The sequence below is a fragment of the Morone saxatilis genome, unplaced genomic scaffold (assembly GCF_004916995.1).
Source record: "Morone saxatilis isolate NCDOM2014 unplaced genomic scaffold, NCSU_SB_2.0 Contig23, whole genome shotgun sequence".
Classification (NCBI taxonomy): Eukaryota; Metazoa; Chordata; class Actinopteri; family Moronidae; genus Morone; species Morone saxatilis.
In genome coordinates this window covers 9,297,375-9,314,786 of record NW_023339796.1, presented here as the reverse complement: position 1 = coordinate 9,314,786, position 17,412 = coordinate 9,297,375, and the positions used below count along the sequence as shown (strand labels likewise).

At 40.5% G+C, this 17,412-nt stretch overlaps 2 protein-coding genes across 2 annotated transcripts in view; one reads left to right on the top strand and one right to left on the bottom strand.

Annotated features, from left to right (window-relative positions):
- Positions 1 to 174: 174 nt before the first annotated feature.
- usp14 (ubiquitin specific peptidase 14 (tRNA-guanine transglycosylase)) overlaps positions 175 to 17,412 on the bottom strand; it is a gene marked incomplete in the record, with an annotated part of 44,553 nt that continues 27,315 nt past the window's right edge. Inside the window, 1 exon segment of the mRNA XM_035670570.1 lies at positions 175 to 620.
- ltn1 (listerin E3 ubiquitin protein ligase 1) lies at positions 4,530 to 17,003 on the top strand. The gene is made up of 32 exons (XM_035670566.1): positions 4,530 to 4,691; positions 4,920 to 5,126; positions 5,341 to 5,439; positions 5,639 to 5,869; positions 5,960 to 6,012; positions 6,100 to 6,280; positions 6,725 to 6,898; positions 7,052 to 7,242; positions 7,346 to 7,493; positions 7,588 to 7,845; positions 8,031 to 8,342; positions 8,655 to 8,870; positions 8,955 to 8,996; positions 9,106 to 9,295; positions 9,395 to 9,634; positions 9,726 to 9,879; positions 10,013 to 10,163; positions 10,336 to 10,546; positions 10,656 to 10,812; positions 11,049 to 11,162; positions 12,212 to 12,339; positions 12,430 to 12,565; positions 12,688 to 12,832; positions 13,142 to 13,355; positions 13,687 to 13,924; positions 14,076 to 14,153; positions 14,282 to 14,468; positions 14,626 to 14,791; positions 14,895 to 15,115; positions 15,261 to 15,455; positions 15,660 to 15,827; positions 16,162 to 17,003. Exons 1-32 carry the CDS (start codon positions 4,650 to 4,652, stop codon positions 16,222 to 16,224), a joined length of 5,310 nt encoding a protein of 1,769 aa, XP_035526459.1. The 5' UTR covers positions 4,530 to 4,649; the 3' UTR covers positions 16,225 to 17,003.

The window sequence follows — 17,412 nt, the reverse complement described above, 5'->3', positions numbered from 1 at the left end:
GGTCACAGTTGAATCTCAAGTCTTTATTTAACTGCATACAGTTCAGCACAAGGGCAACCTGTTCTGAACCAGTTCCCCACACACTTCCCCCAAAAAAGCATTAGTGAAGATTTGCAGGGGAAAAAAAAAAAAAAAAAAAAAAAAAAAAAAGGGGGGGGGAGCATTAGTGAAGATTTGGCAGAAAGAACCTCATCTGTCAATACATTTGAGAACAATTCCAGGAGATGACGCGAGCCAAGCACTTAAGAAAAGACCTGAGATTGAACCCAAATTTCCCAGAGGGCCAACAGGTGAACAAGAGCAAGTCTTTACAGTGTTACGTGAAAATCTCCATAATACATCTGAGAAGATACAAGCCAGAATGTCGCGGAAAACAGCTTGGCTAGGCATTTTTGTACAAGTTGATTAAATGACTAAAGAGAAATATTTTGCTTTTTATGATATGAGCACCTTATCAAAGGCTTTAAAAATATACAATGTGTATAAAACATTTAATGAAACTACAGCGCTAGACTTAAAAACCTCTTTCAAGGATCCAGTCCAGAGATTGCCTCTCGTCATATCTCCATTTTCAAAGCCCACTACTGTTGAATATTTAACACCATTTGACAGAATTGGTTCTACAACGATTTGCAGAACAGGATGATCTGTTGTTGAACGTTGTATTTTTTATTATGGTACAGAGATTTTTTTCTGTCTCCTTTCCTAGGTTTGCTCTAATGAACAGACAGTTGCTAGATGTGTTTGGTACTCAGGCCTCTAGGGACTTTAAAGGCTTTGTGCCCAAACTGGACCCTCGTTTCACCACGGTGCTTACACCAGGAGCCGACATCCAACTCGGATGACTTGGGACCAGGCTCTGTAGGGTTACCTCAACAGGAAATAGACAGTTCTGGCTGTTCTTTTCTTTGCTGTTATGACAGCTCAGAAGGGGTGATGTTGTGTTATGAGATGGGATATGCTTTGGAGGATTTAAAAGCCCAGGACCTCCAAAGCAGAGTGTGAGTGTCAAGTGTGGTGTTGCACAAGCACATTTACCGACCGGGATGATGTGGGTACAGGTAACTGGTACAATAATGAAACACATAATTTAGTTTAAATTCAGTAAAAAAAAAAAATTGATTTATTGGAAAATAAAAAATTATTTAATTTCAGATGCAACAACATTCCTTTAATCCTGTCATTGTAATGTTTTTTTATTTTGCAAGTTACCTGTAGGTTTGTACCATTGGTTTGTATACTGACTGAACTCAAGTTGGTGATTTGGATGGTAACTTATGGTATGAATAATTATGTAGCCTTATCAAATATTTTATTCTGTATGGGCAATGGGAGATGTATTTAGATTGTGGTCTATGAGGTTAAACACAGGTGGAAAGTCACCATTTTTAACCAGTCCCCCCCCATCTCTACCTTTACACACACTAGTGTTTTTTTCTTTTCTCTTTAACTACACTTGACAGAAATGATTGCCGTGTGAGTGACATTAATAGATACTTAATGGGGTAAAAGAAAGAATCAAGAAAAATACAAATCATTTAACCTTGAAGACACACCGACAATAAATACAGTTAAGGAAATGTAATAAATCGATTGTTTACTAGTACTGCAACTATGTTTACTCACACACAATAAACCAGGTTATTGGGTGAAATCATGTTAAGACGGAATAAGATCCCATTTACAGTTCATGCTGAGCACTAACCTGATTACTTTATAGCCATCTACAGGTTGCATACTTGTCCCATAGTTATTTTTAAAAAGAGGTTGGTATATTTTAAATGTATAAAAAAAGTCAATGTATAAGAAACGTAGTCATATATTATGGTACAGCTTGGAAAAATGATTTGGTCAGAGGTCGATGGTACAGTGAGAACCGTACTAACTACTACTACTTGGTGTCTCTTCCACCTCTGCTTTACAATTAAATGCATATGTACCCTGCATTTACAACAGAAAGTGTTTATATGTCATAAGAAAGGGTTGCAGGGTTTCAGAGAATAGGCTTCTAAGTTTAGAAACAACATTTAATTGACAATTTACATGAGCAACATCACTGCACAGCATAAAGAGCCAAGACTTTGTAATGTGATGCACAAGATTAATTAATGAAATGACAATGCAGAGCTGTATAATTTACATATAGTTTGTAAAATCAAAGTTCAGGACCACAAATGATATTCTCCACACAAAATTCAAAAGGTCATTGTTATAGTCAACCTGATCCTTTTCACTCTCTGGAGATATTTGGGTTAGAAATGAGTTCAGTGGTAAATATTTACTAATGCAAGCCAAACACAGTCAAATATGTGGTTGTTTCACATGAGCTAAAACAAACGTGTTGGCTGCTTCCATTTGAATTAATACTTATTGTCAGTTCCAAGTTGAACCCTATCGTTTAAAATCCACATTGATTGAAACCATGTTTACTGAAGATTTACTGAATTTGTCAAATTGAAGCGTTGCCTGTGGGTAACAAGGAATCTGTTTCTGTGAATAAAATGCACACAGCTCAATCTGCTTTTGTTTTTGATTTTAATTGCTGGGAGAGAAGGGTGTCTGCCAAAAATCATGTTTTAGGTTTTAAATCTTTTGTTCTGAGTATGAATTAAATATTTTACTAAGTAATAAACGCTCACAGTGGTTCTGCAGTTAATGAAATAAAGGGGACTGTGGGTACTTGTGTGGTTTATGCAAAAGTTCTGTGCAAAAGTGCAAATGGCACATTTTTCCAGATGGACCAATCGTGACAACTTCATTCCAAATCTGAACAGATTGAATATAATTAGACATTTGAAAATTTCTGAATCTGAATTTCTGAAATTTCTGGCACTTATTTACCGTTTACACACACCTGACCTCCATACAAGAAGCCATTATTTTAAAAGTAATACTGCAATATTCATGTTTGGACTAAAGTAGAGCTGTTTTAAAAAAAAAAAAATAGTGATACAATATATTAAGTAAATCTATGGTAAAGAATTAAAATACAACTGAAAATGTTTTTGATATATCTAAAAAGGGTGTATATTAAAATATGTTTTGACTCCAACTGTATGACGTGTTCGTTTTCTGTGCTGAGTTTGATCTCATATCATTTTAATGTTAAGGAAAATAATTCGATGAGGTTCAGCACCAATGTATTTGATCATTTGATCTTCATCCAGGGCAGAGGGTCTCAACCTGGGCTGATTAATGATTAGAGAATCTTTTAAGAGGTGGAAAATACTCATGTCAGCTGTTCTCTGCTTTTACTTGTGAAATGTAAAAGTTGACAGTAGTTGACAGATATTTCTTGACTTTTAAGGAGAACCACTTATTTTGAGTTACAGCACACAGACAGTTCATTCACTCTGTTCTTGTGGCATTTGCACTACTTCACAACGTTGTTTACTCTTGTATTTAGAACTGTCCACTTGTGATCGGATCCCTCAAGACGCATGTTAATACCAGGTGTAAACAGGCTCATGTTGTGTGTCTCTGAACAAACAGTTTTATTTCAAAGGAAGTGGTAGAGGCTGAGCTCTGTTGATGTAATGTGTTATTGTAGATCTGGATCTATGGTTGGGGGTTTTGTTGTCAGGCTTCATGTTAAAAGATAAGGTCAAACTAGATAATTCAAACATCCAACATTCCCAGAGCAGGACAAAGATGCCAATGACATTTTATAATATTCAGTATGATTCCTCGTGAGTTGGAAACCTAAACCTTTCACCTGACCACAGTACCAAAAAAGGCCCCCTTGCCAATACTTTGTCTAATCAGGGTTCCTTGAAATAGCTTAACTGATAATATGGTGTATAGAGGATGAGTGCTTAATGAGCAGAATGCCATGAAATTGACTGTGCCTTAGGAATACTACCAATAAGAAGTGGTCAACTTTTTACACAAGGTATCCAGAATGAGCGGCCTGGTTTCCGTGAAATTTGCTGTGTTTTTGAATCCTGGCCTCTCCTCTGGTGCCACCATCAGGTTAACATTTCCACTTGTACACAAGAAATCTAATGAGCAGCAGCAGTGATGAAAGGTATTGGCTAAATGTATGCTCTCCAGAGGACACTTCAAAAGCTTTCCTCTTCCATTACCCTCAGGCCAAAAATGAACTCCCTCTTGTCTGTCTACTATGTCTACTGTCTTGAGAGTCATGTTTCTACAGGGCTGCAGTGTGTGCAATATGCTCATAGAGGGCAGTGATGAGTAGACAATGCTTTTAGTTTACTTCAAACGGACAAGAAGAAGAAATCAATAACGGAAGTATATTTGTGTGTCAAGTAGACACGTGTAAGCATGTCAGCACTTCCGTTTGGATATTTGGTATTGAAAGTAAAAGCATGTGACTCACCCATTGACAGTATAGACTTTGTTTAAAAAACAAAAACAAAAAATGATCATAAAAAGGTTGTCACCAAATGTCACCATTGTACAATAGGGCTGACTTAGAGGGCAAGCTGCCTTTTTCTTAGTACATACCATATACACAAAGTACATTCAATCAAGTTGAGGATGACACTTTATTTTGAAAGTTTTAGACAGGAAGTCCTCAGTAGTGTAGCATGCGCACGACGCGGCTTTTCACGCTGATCAATATTACTAACCCTCCTAACTAAGTTAACATTGACAGCGGTTACTTTTAAGATTAATGTGTATTCATGGGGGGCAAGAATAAACAGCGAACCAAAGGAAATGTTCGGGTGAGTACCAATCCCTGTAAGCTGACTTAACTACAGTGTTTAAAGTAACGAGACTGCTAGCGACAAACCGAGCACAGGCTAATGTAACGTTAGTGAAACTTCACGTTTAGAGCTAATGCTACGTGTGACGGTGCCTCGACTGTTTCATAACCACACCGTGTCCGTCCGGCCGTCTACAATACTTTTTGTGGGATTATCTAAAAGCACACGTTTCTCTCCCGCGACTAGCCGTCCAGTAGCGGCCGAGCAGCTGAGGTGCTGACCCGGGAGGGTGGCGTCATCCCGGGCTTTGTGGGATTCGACACAACGGTCACTTCGGAGCTGAGTTATGTCCCCGCCGTCCACGGGGCGGAGGAGATAGACAACCTGGTAGATGCTGATTTCCGCCTGGTGCTCAGGAAACTGTCGAAGAGGGATGTTGTCACCAGGCTGAAAGTGAGTTTCAGCTTTAAAGAACTTACCAACCACACAACAGAGAAGCAACATATAAATATATGACACATATGCTACAATCTATCACTATTATTACAATAACATAAAGTACAGTGTTCATGAAACAAGAAAAGCAATCTCTCATTGGGTGTGTTGAAGTCACCCAAGGGTGTACATTGGTCCAGGTGTGTGTCTTGATGCTGTGTACTCTTCTCAGGCTGTGCAAGACTTTGGGTCCATGTGTCAGGAGCGGGATGCTGAAGAGGTTAAAGGGGTCCTGCCATACTGGCCCAGGATTTACTGCAAGATATCAGTGGTGAGCTGATCATTCATTGTATCAACGTCACATTACTTTTAACATTCTGAATAAATAATAAATAAATACACATTCACCACTAACATCAAAGGTTTTTGATCAGCCCCATCCTAAGTATCAAATTTCATATTTCATTAGGTTAGTGGAACTTTAATATGTCTAAGTGCAAGTGTTGTGTCTTTATCATTGTGTCTATCAGGACCATGATCGTCGGATCAGGGAGGCCACCCAACAGGCCTTCGAGCAGCTGGTGTTGAAAGTGCGTCGCAGCTTGGCCCCCTTTCTGAAGAGCTTGATGGGCCACTGGATTCTGTCCCAGTGTGACACTTACACACCTGCAGCCTCTGCTGCGTGTCAGGCCTTCCAGGCTGCTTTCTCACCCGCCAAACAGCCAGAGGCTCTTAGCTTCTGCAAGGAAGAGATCCTTAACGTGAGTGGTAGTGGTGGCCCTAGTGCAGCTAAGGGTGTTTGCACTGTAATGAGCTAAATTTAACCTAAACGTGTTGTTTTTGGATTGCAGGTACTTCAAGATATTTTGTTAAAGGAAACGGCTGACACGCTGAGCGATCCACAGTAAGTTAACAGTTTCGCTCATTATAGCGTCTGTGTCCACAGCGATAATATATGCTGTCAGAGTCACTGGTTCCCTCTGTACTCTAGAAGTGTGACAGAGGAGGAGAGAGAAGCCAAATATGTGCGCATGCTGACCAGTTCACTGTTGGGGGTGAAGAGACTGCTCTCCCTGCTGCTCCAGGATGACAGTACAGCTCTGGAGACAAGACTAGCACATCTTGTTAACTCAGCAAAGTTCTGGAAGTACAGCAAACACAAGACACCACAGGTACTGGCATTGAATTGAACTGCTCTGTTTATAACATGCAGGAATGCATATGTTTAACATATTAAAGTTATATATGCACATAATGCAATTTAACTAAACTTAAACAAGGTTATTGAATGTTTATTCTTCCACTAATATCATATATTCCATATAAAATATTGAATTCATTTTTCATTTTAATTATAGGCTGTTAGCTGAGTTACTGTGGCTATCTTTACATGTAAAAGTAAAATGTTAATAAAAAACTTTCTTCTAGGTTACAGACAGATTATGTAGACATGTGTTCAATAATTCTTTAGTTCACAATATATCAACTACAATCTGTCCCACACCTACACTTGAGTTGACTTTAACTGTGTGAGTCGTTCAGTTATATTTATGCTGCCATATCTGCACGCAGCAATCTTTATATTTCCCTAAATACTTCTGTGCTTCGCTCCACAGGTGCGAGGGGCATTTTTCGAGATGGTGTGTGCTCTGTGTGAGTTCACTCCAGGACTGGTCCAGGCTGAAGCAGCACGACTCTGCCCTGCTGTTCTCCTCAGCATTGATGACACAGATCCTGTAGTGCTGCCTCCTGTGTGGGAGGCTGTTCTACGCGTTGTGTCTACGATCCCTGTAAGCTTGTGTTTGTCTGTGTTATCTCATGGTATTACAGTAGACCGTAAACCAGCACTTGTAGAGTTACTGATGTGTAGATACCAATATAGAAGTATAGAAGTGTCGAAGTGCCAATTTAAATGCAAATTGATTTTCTTTTTTCTATTTCAGGATTGCTGGACACATGTGAATGCCAAGAAAGGCTTCTTACCTAAACTTTGGGCTCTACTAAAAGAGGGTGGCAAAGGCATGGCTAAAGCGCTCCACCCTAACTTAATGCCCCTCCTCAGCAAACTGCCCCAAGAGGTGACTGATCCGACCTTGGACTTCTACACCACCTTCTTCACTTCATTCATACAAGGGTAATTCGATTTTGTATTGTATTGTATTTCTCTTCTTATACGTTATAAATCATGATTCTTGAATCAAACACTGTAATCTTAAGTGTCTGTGTCTTTGTCTCAGTTTGTCCAGTGAGCGTGCAGTGACAAGTTTCTCGGAAAGTGCCGTTATAGTGACTGCTATTATTGAGTGCCTGAGGTACTGCATACTGCACAATACGGAGGAAGAGGGGGGTCAGAAAAAAATACGGACCATGCTTATTTCACAGCAGGTGGGATCACAAAGTCTTTGCCCATTGTGTTAAATCTACTTAAGCCCCTACCATTCTTACATGTTCTTACTTGTTGTTGTTTGTCTTTTTGTAGCTCCTACCACTGCTAGAAAAGGCTCTTGGAAGTCCCTCTCTCCAGAATGGTCCTCTTTTCCTTCTGGTCACTGAAATGCTTGTTTCCTGGGAGAAGAGGGCAGGCTTACATGGTGAAGGAGAAGCTAATGAAGGCAAGGATGTCTTTCAAGGGCTTCTGGCAGACTTCTGGGAAGGGCTCGGTCTTTTGTTTGTGCGTTATGCCGACAACGAGGAAGCAGACCCACAAGCTTTGGAAGGGATAGCCACCTTGCTGCAGGTGAGTTTGGTTCTGGGGAATCTCCGGTTCCGACATAATCCTCACTCAAATCTCCCATGGTGACACTAAGTATACTGCAGACCAATATGGCTGTTAGAGCCATTCATGTCTTAAAAAGTGACCAAAGTCAAACAGAAAACATTATGCCTAAATAAATCTTTTCTCACTCTCTCTTATGTCTCCAGGTAATGCGTTATCCCGAGAAAGTAAAAAGAAAGCCCGCCCAGAAGAAGAAATCTGTCAAGATCTGTTTCTCTAAGCAAGAGGACAATGAGAAAAGTGGAGTTGAGGGGGATGATGTTGACAAGCCTGTGCAGACGGTGTCAGAACTTGTGAAGGAGAAGGCATTTGGGTCCCCACAGACTCAGCATTTTGAGGATGTAGTGTGCCAGCTGGCCCAACTGTGCCTGGTGCATGTAAATGAGAGAAACTCGAAGAGACATCATGTTTTCCTCTCCCTTCTCCTGCGATCTTTTCACACACCCAGGGTCTTCAGCGTAAGTCATATTTGAAGTTAAAAGTGTATTTCAATGTCGTTACTAACTTTTTTTTTTTTTTGGTTCTGGTCAAATAATATACAGGAGTTTTACGCCCCAATTAGTCTTTGTAATGGCCAAATCTGTAACAAATGTGTATAATTGAAAGAAATTAGTTGGCATGTGTGGTAGACTTAGTAATTTTAATTAATAGGAACATGCAAACCACTGGTACGGTCCGTTGGATTCAATAATAGAAAGTATTGAGTTAGAAACAGTTCTTACAATTCCTTGACGCAATTGACTTTTTCCCCTAAACTGTGTTTATCTTAGACATTAGTCGAAATGGATGATAAAATAAAGGATGGTGAGCAGCGGGACGACATGGATACAAAAAATCCAGCAATGCGGTTCTTGCTGGAGCAGGTGGTGGTTTGGCTGGCTGAGAAGGACCGCAGTGACACCGAGCACCTGGTGGAGATAGTCTTCAGCTCACTGTACTGCTGCAGCTGGCAGGAGACCACCCGCATCCTCAACCACATCACCACGGTAACATGATATATTACATGACCTGATGTTGATTCACATGTCTTATATGAAGCTGACATTCATGCTCCTCATTCTGCTTTCCAGATGGATTTAGAGTGGGGAATTGTCCTGCAAATTATACAGAGGGTATGTATCACTTTATTTACGCAGACTTGCATCTCAGCGTGTTATCTCCCTATACATCACATTTACACTGTTGTAAACGTCTGTGCTACTCTGCTGTCTGTCTTGCCAGGCATGTGCAGATCCTGAGACTCTTAAGAGCTGTCGTGATTGGCTGAAAGGGTCAGTTCTAGGTGAGCAACTCCTGGGACTGACTGAGGAGCTGTGCAAGGTGGGACGTAGCTCTGCCAGTTCTGCCTCTTCTACAAGCAACCACAGTTGGACACTGATCAGCCTGGTCCTGTCTCAGCACCACAACAATGGTGAACACACACATAAGCAAGCAAATACTTTTTTGTCTAGAAAAGTACCTTTTTGGATTTTATCTAACTGTTTATAATTTTCTGTTTTTACTTGAGCAGAGCCTCTGATAGGGGAGGTGTACATGGAGAAGATCTTAGAGAAGCTCCACGCCACTCTGTCTGAGACCAAGAGTCTGTCCGATGCAGGCAACATGGAGCCACTCATCTCCTTCATCTGCGATGTGACCTCCACATTCTTCTCTTCCGTAGAAGACTGTCTCCTGCTACTCTCAGCTGAGGAACTCTTGCTCACTGTCTTCCAGCTCACCGCACAAGATCAAACACACACTCACCTGTCTGGTAGGTACTCACACAGTGCATAAACACATAAACGTGTGAGGTAAGCTAAATAAATGTGTTTTTTTTTTTTTTATACAAATCTCTTTGACAGACTCACTTTTAGATAAGCTGAAGAAAGTGTGCGTAGCTGGGGTCCAGTCATTGGTCCAGCACTCTGAATATGAGGTCAAGGAAGGTGGCTTCTTGCACAGTGCAGCCCTTTGGGTGACAAACCAACTACTCACCGTCTCTATGGACATCAAAAGGTGACAAAACACCTTCCTCTGATGTAGTTTATAAAAGCCCAGTTGTTTTTTCCCAAATGTAGGCTGCATCTTAAGAATCTGTCCCATGGCTTTGTTGTGATTCCAGCTAACTCTTCTTGGTGTTACGTTTCAGTTTACAGGTTCTAGGTTTGGCCGTACAGAGCCTAGTAGACACCATCATCTCTGTCAGCGATCAAGACTCCGTCCTCCTCGTCCAGTTTTTCATCCAACTGATGCCCAGCCAGACAGAATGGACGAGAATCAGACAAGCCTTACCTCCTCAGGTGATCCAGCCAATCCATCATCCTTACTCAAAGAAAATAACAAATTCATGCACTACCATGCATTGGTTTTGAAGAACTTGCTGTGGGAGAATTCTGGTTTAATTAAATCCTTCACCCGAAAAACACTAGACATTAATGAATTGTTTGTTCCCTTTTTTTCTGTCCTCTGCAGTGGATCAAAACCCCATTACTCTCAAGCCGTCACCGAGGAGTATGCGAAAAATCCTCCATGGACGTCTGGAAGTTTAGGGTTTCGACCAGGCTGCCGGCTCACCTATGTGCCAGTGCCTTGCTTGCGAGGGTGGCCCAGTCCGTTGCATTCATACCCCATGAACAAAAGGAGGCGGAATATCCTTCTCACCTGCCAAACCTCAAGTACACAGGTACACACACACACAAGACATGAGCACATTCTTTTGTAACCTCTTTGTGTTTTTCATGTATGTCAGTATATGATGTTTAATATTTTTGTATATGAATGTTTGTCTTTAGTTTCAGAACTGTTGTATGCGCTGCAGTGGTGTAAGGAGGTAGAGTACAGCCCTACTATAGTGTCTGCCTATCACAGCCTGCTGACTGAGTGGGGGTTGTCAGAAGGACTCCACAGCCAGGTTACAATGAAACGTCTGCTGGAGACACTCTACTCAAGGTGAGCTACACGCATTGATTTTTGATGTTTGATGAATTATTTTAGTACTACATAAACAGACTTTTTGGATCCATGGAGCTTCTTCTAAAGACATGGGTGTGATTAATGTATTGGACTATACATTATTTTGCAATCAATAAAAGAAAACAGATTTTTATGCACATTTTTATTTTCCTAGGCAATTTATTAGAAACAGTTTCAACTGAATATATGTGTATTGTATTGTTACCCTGTAGGTCGATGGAGGATGGAGGTCTATGGTCTCTGACTCTAGAAAACTACATCCACACCAACAACTTGGCTGCCACTCGCAGTGCAACCATGAGGAAGCTTTACGGCAGTGCAGACAGGTTGATCATTTGTTTGTTAAATGCTTTTAATTTCACCTTCACAGCGCTCAAAATAAAGGATGTCTGTTGTCCAATAAAAATAGCACCTGGCACACAAAGATACAGTATCCAGAACAAACCTGGGACTGTAGAGAATGTTATCAATACAAATGAAATGCTTACGTTTATGCATCATGGAATATATTTAATTTTATTGTTAGGTGTTCAAATTAGAAAAATGTGAGGTGGCACCCTTACACACACAAAGAAATCTGTCATAGAAAGAGAACAGTGTTGCCAACTTTTATCACTCAGTCTTGTGACTTTTCAGTCCCCTTTAGCAACTTTATTTTTAAAAAGCAACTAGTGACAAATTTAGCGACTTATACAGTCCATCAGGGAAAAGGCAAGAAATATATTCAGATTATATTGTAATTAATTCCCATGCATGCTGCTCAGATAACTGCACTTCGTGTAGTTTATATTTAAATAGTTTATTTGATCTTGTAAAAATTTAAATAGTTTGTTTGATCTTCTCCCTTCCTTTGTACATTTTTTAAAAACGTTTTTACTTCAAATATATGATGTCTTTGTAGTGAGTTCTTGATGATTTGGCTAAATAATAATAATGTTCAAAGTGTGTGTATGTACATTTCCATTCCCACAAACCAAACAGAAGCAGGTTTGCATTTGCACTGCAATTTATAGTGCTGCATTTATTGAATGAAGAGTAAGAAATAAACAAACAGTAACTCAACTGGTGAGTAAAAGAATAATGAAAACTGATTGTGGCCAAACACCATGTGGTGACTTTCAATGTTTTATTCAGATATAAGTGCAGGGAACAACTAGAACTTCATGAACTTCCATGGCAAAACAGAGAGAGTGATGGGAGTTACTGAAACAAAGTTAATCTATATTCATAATGTGGAATGAAATGAAATGCTTGCTTTTGAGTTCGGGAGAGTTTAACTAGAAATAAAATTTGTAAAAGGAAAAAAAATTAGTTATAGTTATATGACCCCTCCTACCAATGTGTTGTTTATTGAAAATTGTCTGTGTTTGATCAGTTTGTTCCCAGTGTCTCAAAGCAAACTGAGCACGCTCCAGGTGCTCTGCCCCACCATGAACAAAGAAGACAGAGACACTCTCGTTGCTCTGGCTACTGCCGGAATAATCAACTGGCAAGAGAATGACGGTGAGAATACACACATAAACACACAAATGCATACATGGACATTTTGGATTTTGAACCAGGCAAAACATAATTTTGGGTTGTGTGTCACAGATGTGTATGGGTGTCTGGCGGTGTTGCTGTGCTGTCTAAAAGCCAACACACAAGTAGAGGATGAGGTTGTGCAGGCTGTCCTGGCCACGGTGATGGAGTGGCGGAACAGCAAGGAGGACTGGTTCCTCTTTGGCAGGTAATGTAATCGCAACATTTACAAAGTGTGTTTTCTGTTTTTGTCATACTTGTTGAAACACTATCCAAGCTTAAGATATTTTCTACTGATATATCTACATTTGTCTCATCTTTGCATTTCAGTGACCTGTCTAAAGCAACTGCAGAACAGCTCAACCTTGCTGTGGAGTTGATGCGTTTCCTGTCCTGGCTGGTGACTAATAGTCCCACAATTCTCGGGGGCAGCCAGTGGGACTTCTTGCTCTGCTCTATGTTAGCCTGGCTGGAGGTGAGACATCATATGTATAGTGTTGTTTTGTTACGGGCTTTGAGATCCGAGGCCAGGGTCGGCTACAGAGAAATGCCTCCCACAGCTGGGAGTCCAGTTTCCAGGACAGTGGAGCAGAGTGGAAGCTTCCTGTCATGTGGTGTCAAACTCTTGAACTCAGATATTTGAATTGTTGAGTCATTATGCTACTCTGCTGCCTCCTAACACAAAAAGCAGTTCTTTTTTTGGTTCTACATTTTCAACAATTGCAGTTCTTCATTTATGGCTTGCATCTGCAGTCCCTCACCATCTTTGACCTTATTTCCTCAGACTGCCTGCGAGAATGTGAGCAGTCTATGGAACCTATGGGTGCAGCTGTTTGTGTGTGAGAACGCTGCTTTGATAGTGGAGCTCAACCAGTTCTTCACATCATCTTCGCCAGATGTTCTGGAGGAGCTGCCGTCAGAACTGACTGCTGAATGGACGGACTTCTTTGTAGAGGGAATCTACAACCTGTTGTTGCCTCTGCCTATAAAAATCACAGGTGTGTGTGTGTGTGTGTAGATCAAGACCTAGATAATCTCTGGAATAAACACTCTAAAAAATCAAGTGCCAAAACCTACCCAGTACTTGCTTTTCATTTAGCACATCTCTAGGTAATATAGTTGCTAAATGAAGAACATTTACATGTTTTACTATGTCCCAAAACTGCCAGTGCAATATAATAACTTTATTTGTATAGCATCTATCCAAACAAGGTTACAAAGTAAAGTATACAAACAGTTAAGGCAAATATATATATATATATATAATGTATGTAACAGTCCTGATTTAATAAGTCATAGTCCTTCTACCTGTTTGTTCTCTAACTCCAGATGCCTTCACTGAACCGGATGACCCTGTGTTCCCTTTGGCGGTACTGCAGTCAGTTGGCGTGGCTCTGACATATGTTCCTGTGCAGCAGCTAAAACAGAACTCCCTGCCACCACGGTTCATAGTGGACCAGAATACAAACCTGCCAGAGCCCCTCCAGACGCTCCTCAACACTTTCTGTCCTCTGCTGCTGTTTAAGGCCAGGCCTCTGCAGATCACCGTCTACCACTTGTTAGAAAAGTAAGGATTTTGTTCGAGAGTGCGGGTAACTTTTTCTTTAAAAAAAAAAAAAGACATTTCTGCTATAAACTGCCCCAGTACTGTGATGAGTAATCACCTTGTGCTTACCACAAGATTTAAAGAAAAATGAGCCTGCTTATTGTTTATACAGGGTTATGCCTCAGCTGCCAGAGTGTGATGGAGAAGGAGACAACAACAAGTCTGATGATGATCGAGATGAGCCATGTCTGTAAGTAAAGATTGTAACCATATGTGATAGTTACTGGATTCTAGGTATTGAGTTCACACAGTACTAGAGAAAAATATGTACAGGTGATATTTTTGATTTTTAATCTTACAGTTAATGTTTGTGTTCAGTTCCCCTCCAGCATCTCTGATGGCCATCCTGTCGACCTGCGAGGAGCTGTGTGATAGCATCCTAGCAGGAGTTCAAGTTGGAGAGTTTGCCGTGGTCCAGCCTCTCAGTGTGGAGTATTCCTGTATCCTGGGGTACTTGCTGGCCTGGAAGCTGCTCCTCACTTTTTTCAAATCCTCACCCTCCTGTGTGAGTCAAATATTTAGTACATATGTTTGCTTTTTTGTTGTTGTTGCAGGTTAAGACTTCAGATTCCATGGAGAGATTGTGCTTTCATGTGTGAGAACAGTCGTGTTGATATCAAAGTTATTTCACAGTATTGACTGCTCTTCTGATTTCTCTCTAGCTGCGTGCCCATTATGCCCAGTATCTTAAGAGGAGCTGCTCCCTTAACAAGCTCCTCCTTCACCTCTTCAAACTGATGCCTGAGAACCCCATCTACCCAGGCCAGGGGGCAGAGACAAAGGAGACCAAAACCTTCTTTACAGAGAGCCTGTCTCTGGCTGTTGACAGTAAGTAGCACACACACACACACACACGCACACACAACGTCTGCACATGGGCTGTGAAATGTTAACAAGCTTAGATTTTCCCTCCTTTGTTTCTTGCCTGCAGAAAGCGAGAGCGTTGAGTGGGAGCTCCCTCATCTGGCCTGCAGTGTGTACTACAGCACAGTGCAGGACCTGCCCGCCATGGTGCGGCTGTGGTGGAACAGCCAGGAGAAGAGAGTGAGCGCCGCTGTGGAGAAGTTCACTATTAAATACGTCAGTCCTGTTCTCTCAGCCCAGGAGATCTCATCTGTCCATTCCAGCACTCAAATGTTTGACAGCATGACTGTAAGTTAGCAGATACTCTTTTACTTTTAGAACTATTATGAGATTGAGGTTATTTACTGTGGTGGATTTGTAATAATAATTGTGCAGCAACAATAGGCAGACAATAGATTGTAAAGCAAACTGTGTATTTATTTATTTGCCCCAGGTGAAGGCACGCTCAGCAGCGCGGGAGGTGATTGCTACCTATTCCGTGGATGATATCTTCATTGAGTTAGTGATTCAGCTACCTCAGAACTACCCTCTAGGCTCGATCACTGTGGAGAGTGGGAGGCGCGTGGGAGTTGCCGTACAGCAGTGGAGGAACTGGATGCTGCAACTGAGCACCTACCTCACACATCAGGTAGATACACAAACACAGTGGATATAAACTCAAGAAGGTTGTGTCAGTTCTTCAACCTGAAGACCTGTAGCCACGCTCAAGTACATTGTAGTGTACTTGAGCAATTCATGCCAAGGGGGCTGTGAACATACTTTCTTTTGGGGGATCAGTAAAGAAAAAGATGAAACAATTCAGTATAAAGTAAATGTGTGTCTGTGTGTTCAGAATGGCAGTATAATGGAGGGCCTGGCTCTGTGGAAGAACAATGTGGATAAGCGTTTCGAGGGAATAGAGGATTGTATGATCTGCTTCTCCGTTATCCATGGCTCCAACTACTCCCTGCCCAAGAAGGGTTGCCGCACCTGCAAAAAGAAATTCCACTCAGCGTGTTTGGTGAGATTTATGTGCCGAGATGATATTGCACCCAGTGGTGGGCTGTCAGGATCTTCAGGGCCCTCTCTGTGTAACAGAGGACAATAACACTGGCAATAAACTGCAGTTTCTATATAATTAATCTGGTACAATGATGCTTTAGGACGATTTTTCCTTTTACTGGGACCTAATTGAAGGCAAATTCATAAATCTGCAGCCCGCTACTGGTTGTCTCACAATTTTTATATACAATTTAATGCATAACAACAGTTGAAAGTGGACATACTTTGCTTTTTTGACATTGTTTTGTTGTCATCTTTTACACTGATATATTTTTTTTCTCATTTTCCTACAGTACAAATGGTTCACTTCCAGCAACAAGTCCACCTGTCCACTCTGCAGAGAAACCTTCTTCTAACACACAGATTGTTGACTCAAAGGTTGACAGTTCTTCGGTCAGTCAGGCCCGGTTCGGTTGTGATTACATGAAGAAGGTTAAGGAACTCAAGGTCTAATTTCTAAGGTCAAAATATGGATTGAGATTCTTTCTCAGAGTAAAATAGCAGGCATTGTTTGGCTGAGAATATCATGTTTCATGCGCTCAGTTGAAGTCTGAGCTAAAGTACAGTAAAAATCTAGTGAGGATTGTTTTCTGGCGACTTTTATCTCCATATTCAGCAGTGTGGGTTGATAAGCTGTCAACAGTTTGTTTATACCAGTGCTTTACTGTACTGCTCCCTGCTGATGTTTTTCTGTTATTAATGAGGTTTTTTATCTTTTTTGTGGACTTAATTGTTTTATCTTTTTGAAATGTGCAGGTGTGTTGAAGAGGTTGAATCATAAAGTTTGAAAAACCAAAGTTGTCCAGAGGCTTCATAGCACCTGAAATTAGTAACTTTACAAACAAACAAACAAACAAAAAAGATTACAATGCCCAGGACAGGTTTCACAAATATTTCCTAATATTTAGGATTGTAAAGAGATTATGTCTGATTAGTGACATGCCTTATACCATTATGACATGGTGAGATCACACATGAAAAGCAGGAAAGGGACCTTCTTTAGGGTTTAGGTTTTTTTCATTTCTAAATGCCAGTGCACATAAATATCAAAACCTAATGATATGTGTCTTCCCCTGTGCCTGCATATAGCTGTAAATCATGCTGGAAAGTAAATAAAATACAACTAGATGGCTAATATTATCGGATGCATGTTGTTGTCTTTGCTTCAGCACTTACGAGACGGGTCAAACAAAGGGTACCCACAGCAAACATGTAACCCACGTTCCACACAGAAACTTATGTTTATATTAAAGATGGTGTCCTTGGAATGTGTGCTTGAACTCTCATGCATACTTCACACCACGTACAAATATTTTTGAATGCTGATCTGAATGTACAGCAGGTAATGTCAGGATGGTAAAATATATATATAACTCAAAAATATATATACTAATTCAATATATATATATACAATATATATATATCATATATATATTACTATATAATATAATATAAAATAATATATATATTTCATATAATATAAATATATATATAAGTATCTTACCATCAATTATTCTACACTATTCCTACTCAATTACATACAG

Excerpts from the sequence above, each read along its gene's own strand:
- ltn1 (XM_035670566.1), top strand. The coding sequence starts at position 4,650 with ATGGGGGGCAAGAATAAACAGCGAACCAAAGGAAATGTTCGG. Across the intron at positions 6,013-6,099 it reads GACACGCTGAGCGATCCACA|AAGTGTGACAGAGGAGGAGA; the intron begins GTAAGTTAACAG and ends TCTGTACTCTAG. Across the intron at positions 8,871-8,954 it reads TCCTCAACCACATCACCACG|ATGGATTTAGAGTGGGGAAT; the intron begins GTAACATGATAT and ends TCTGCTTTCCAG.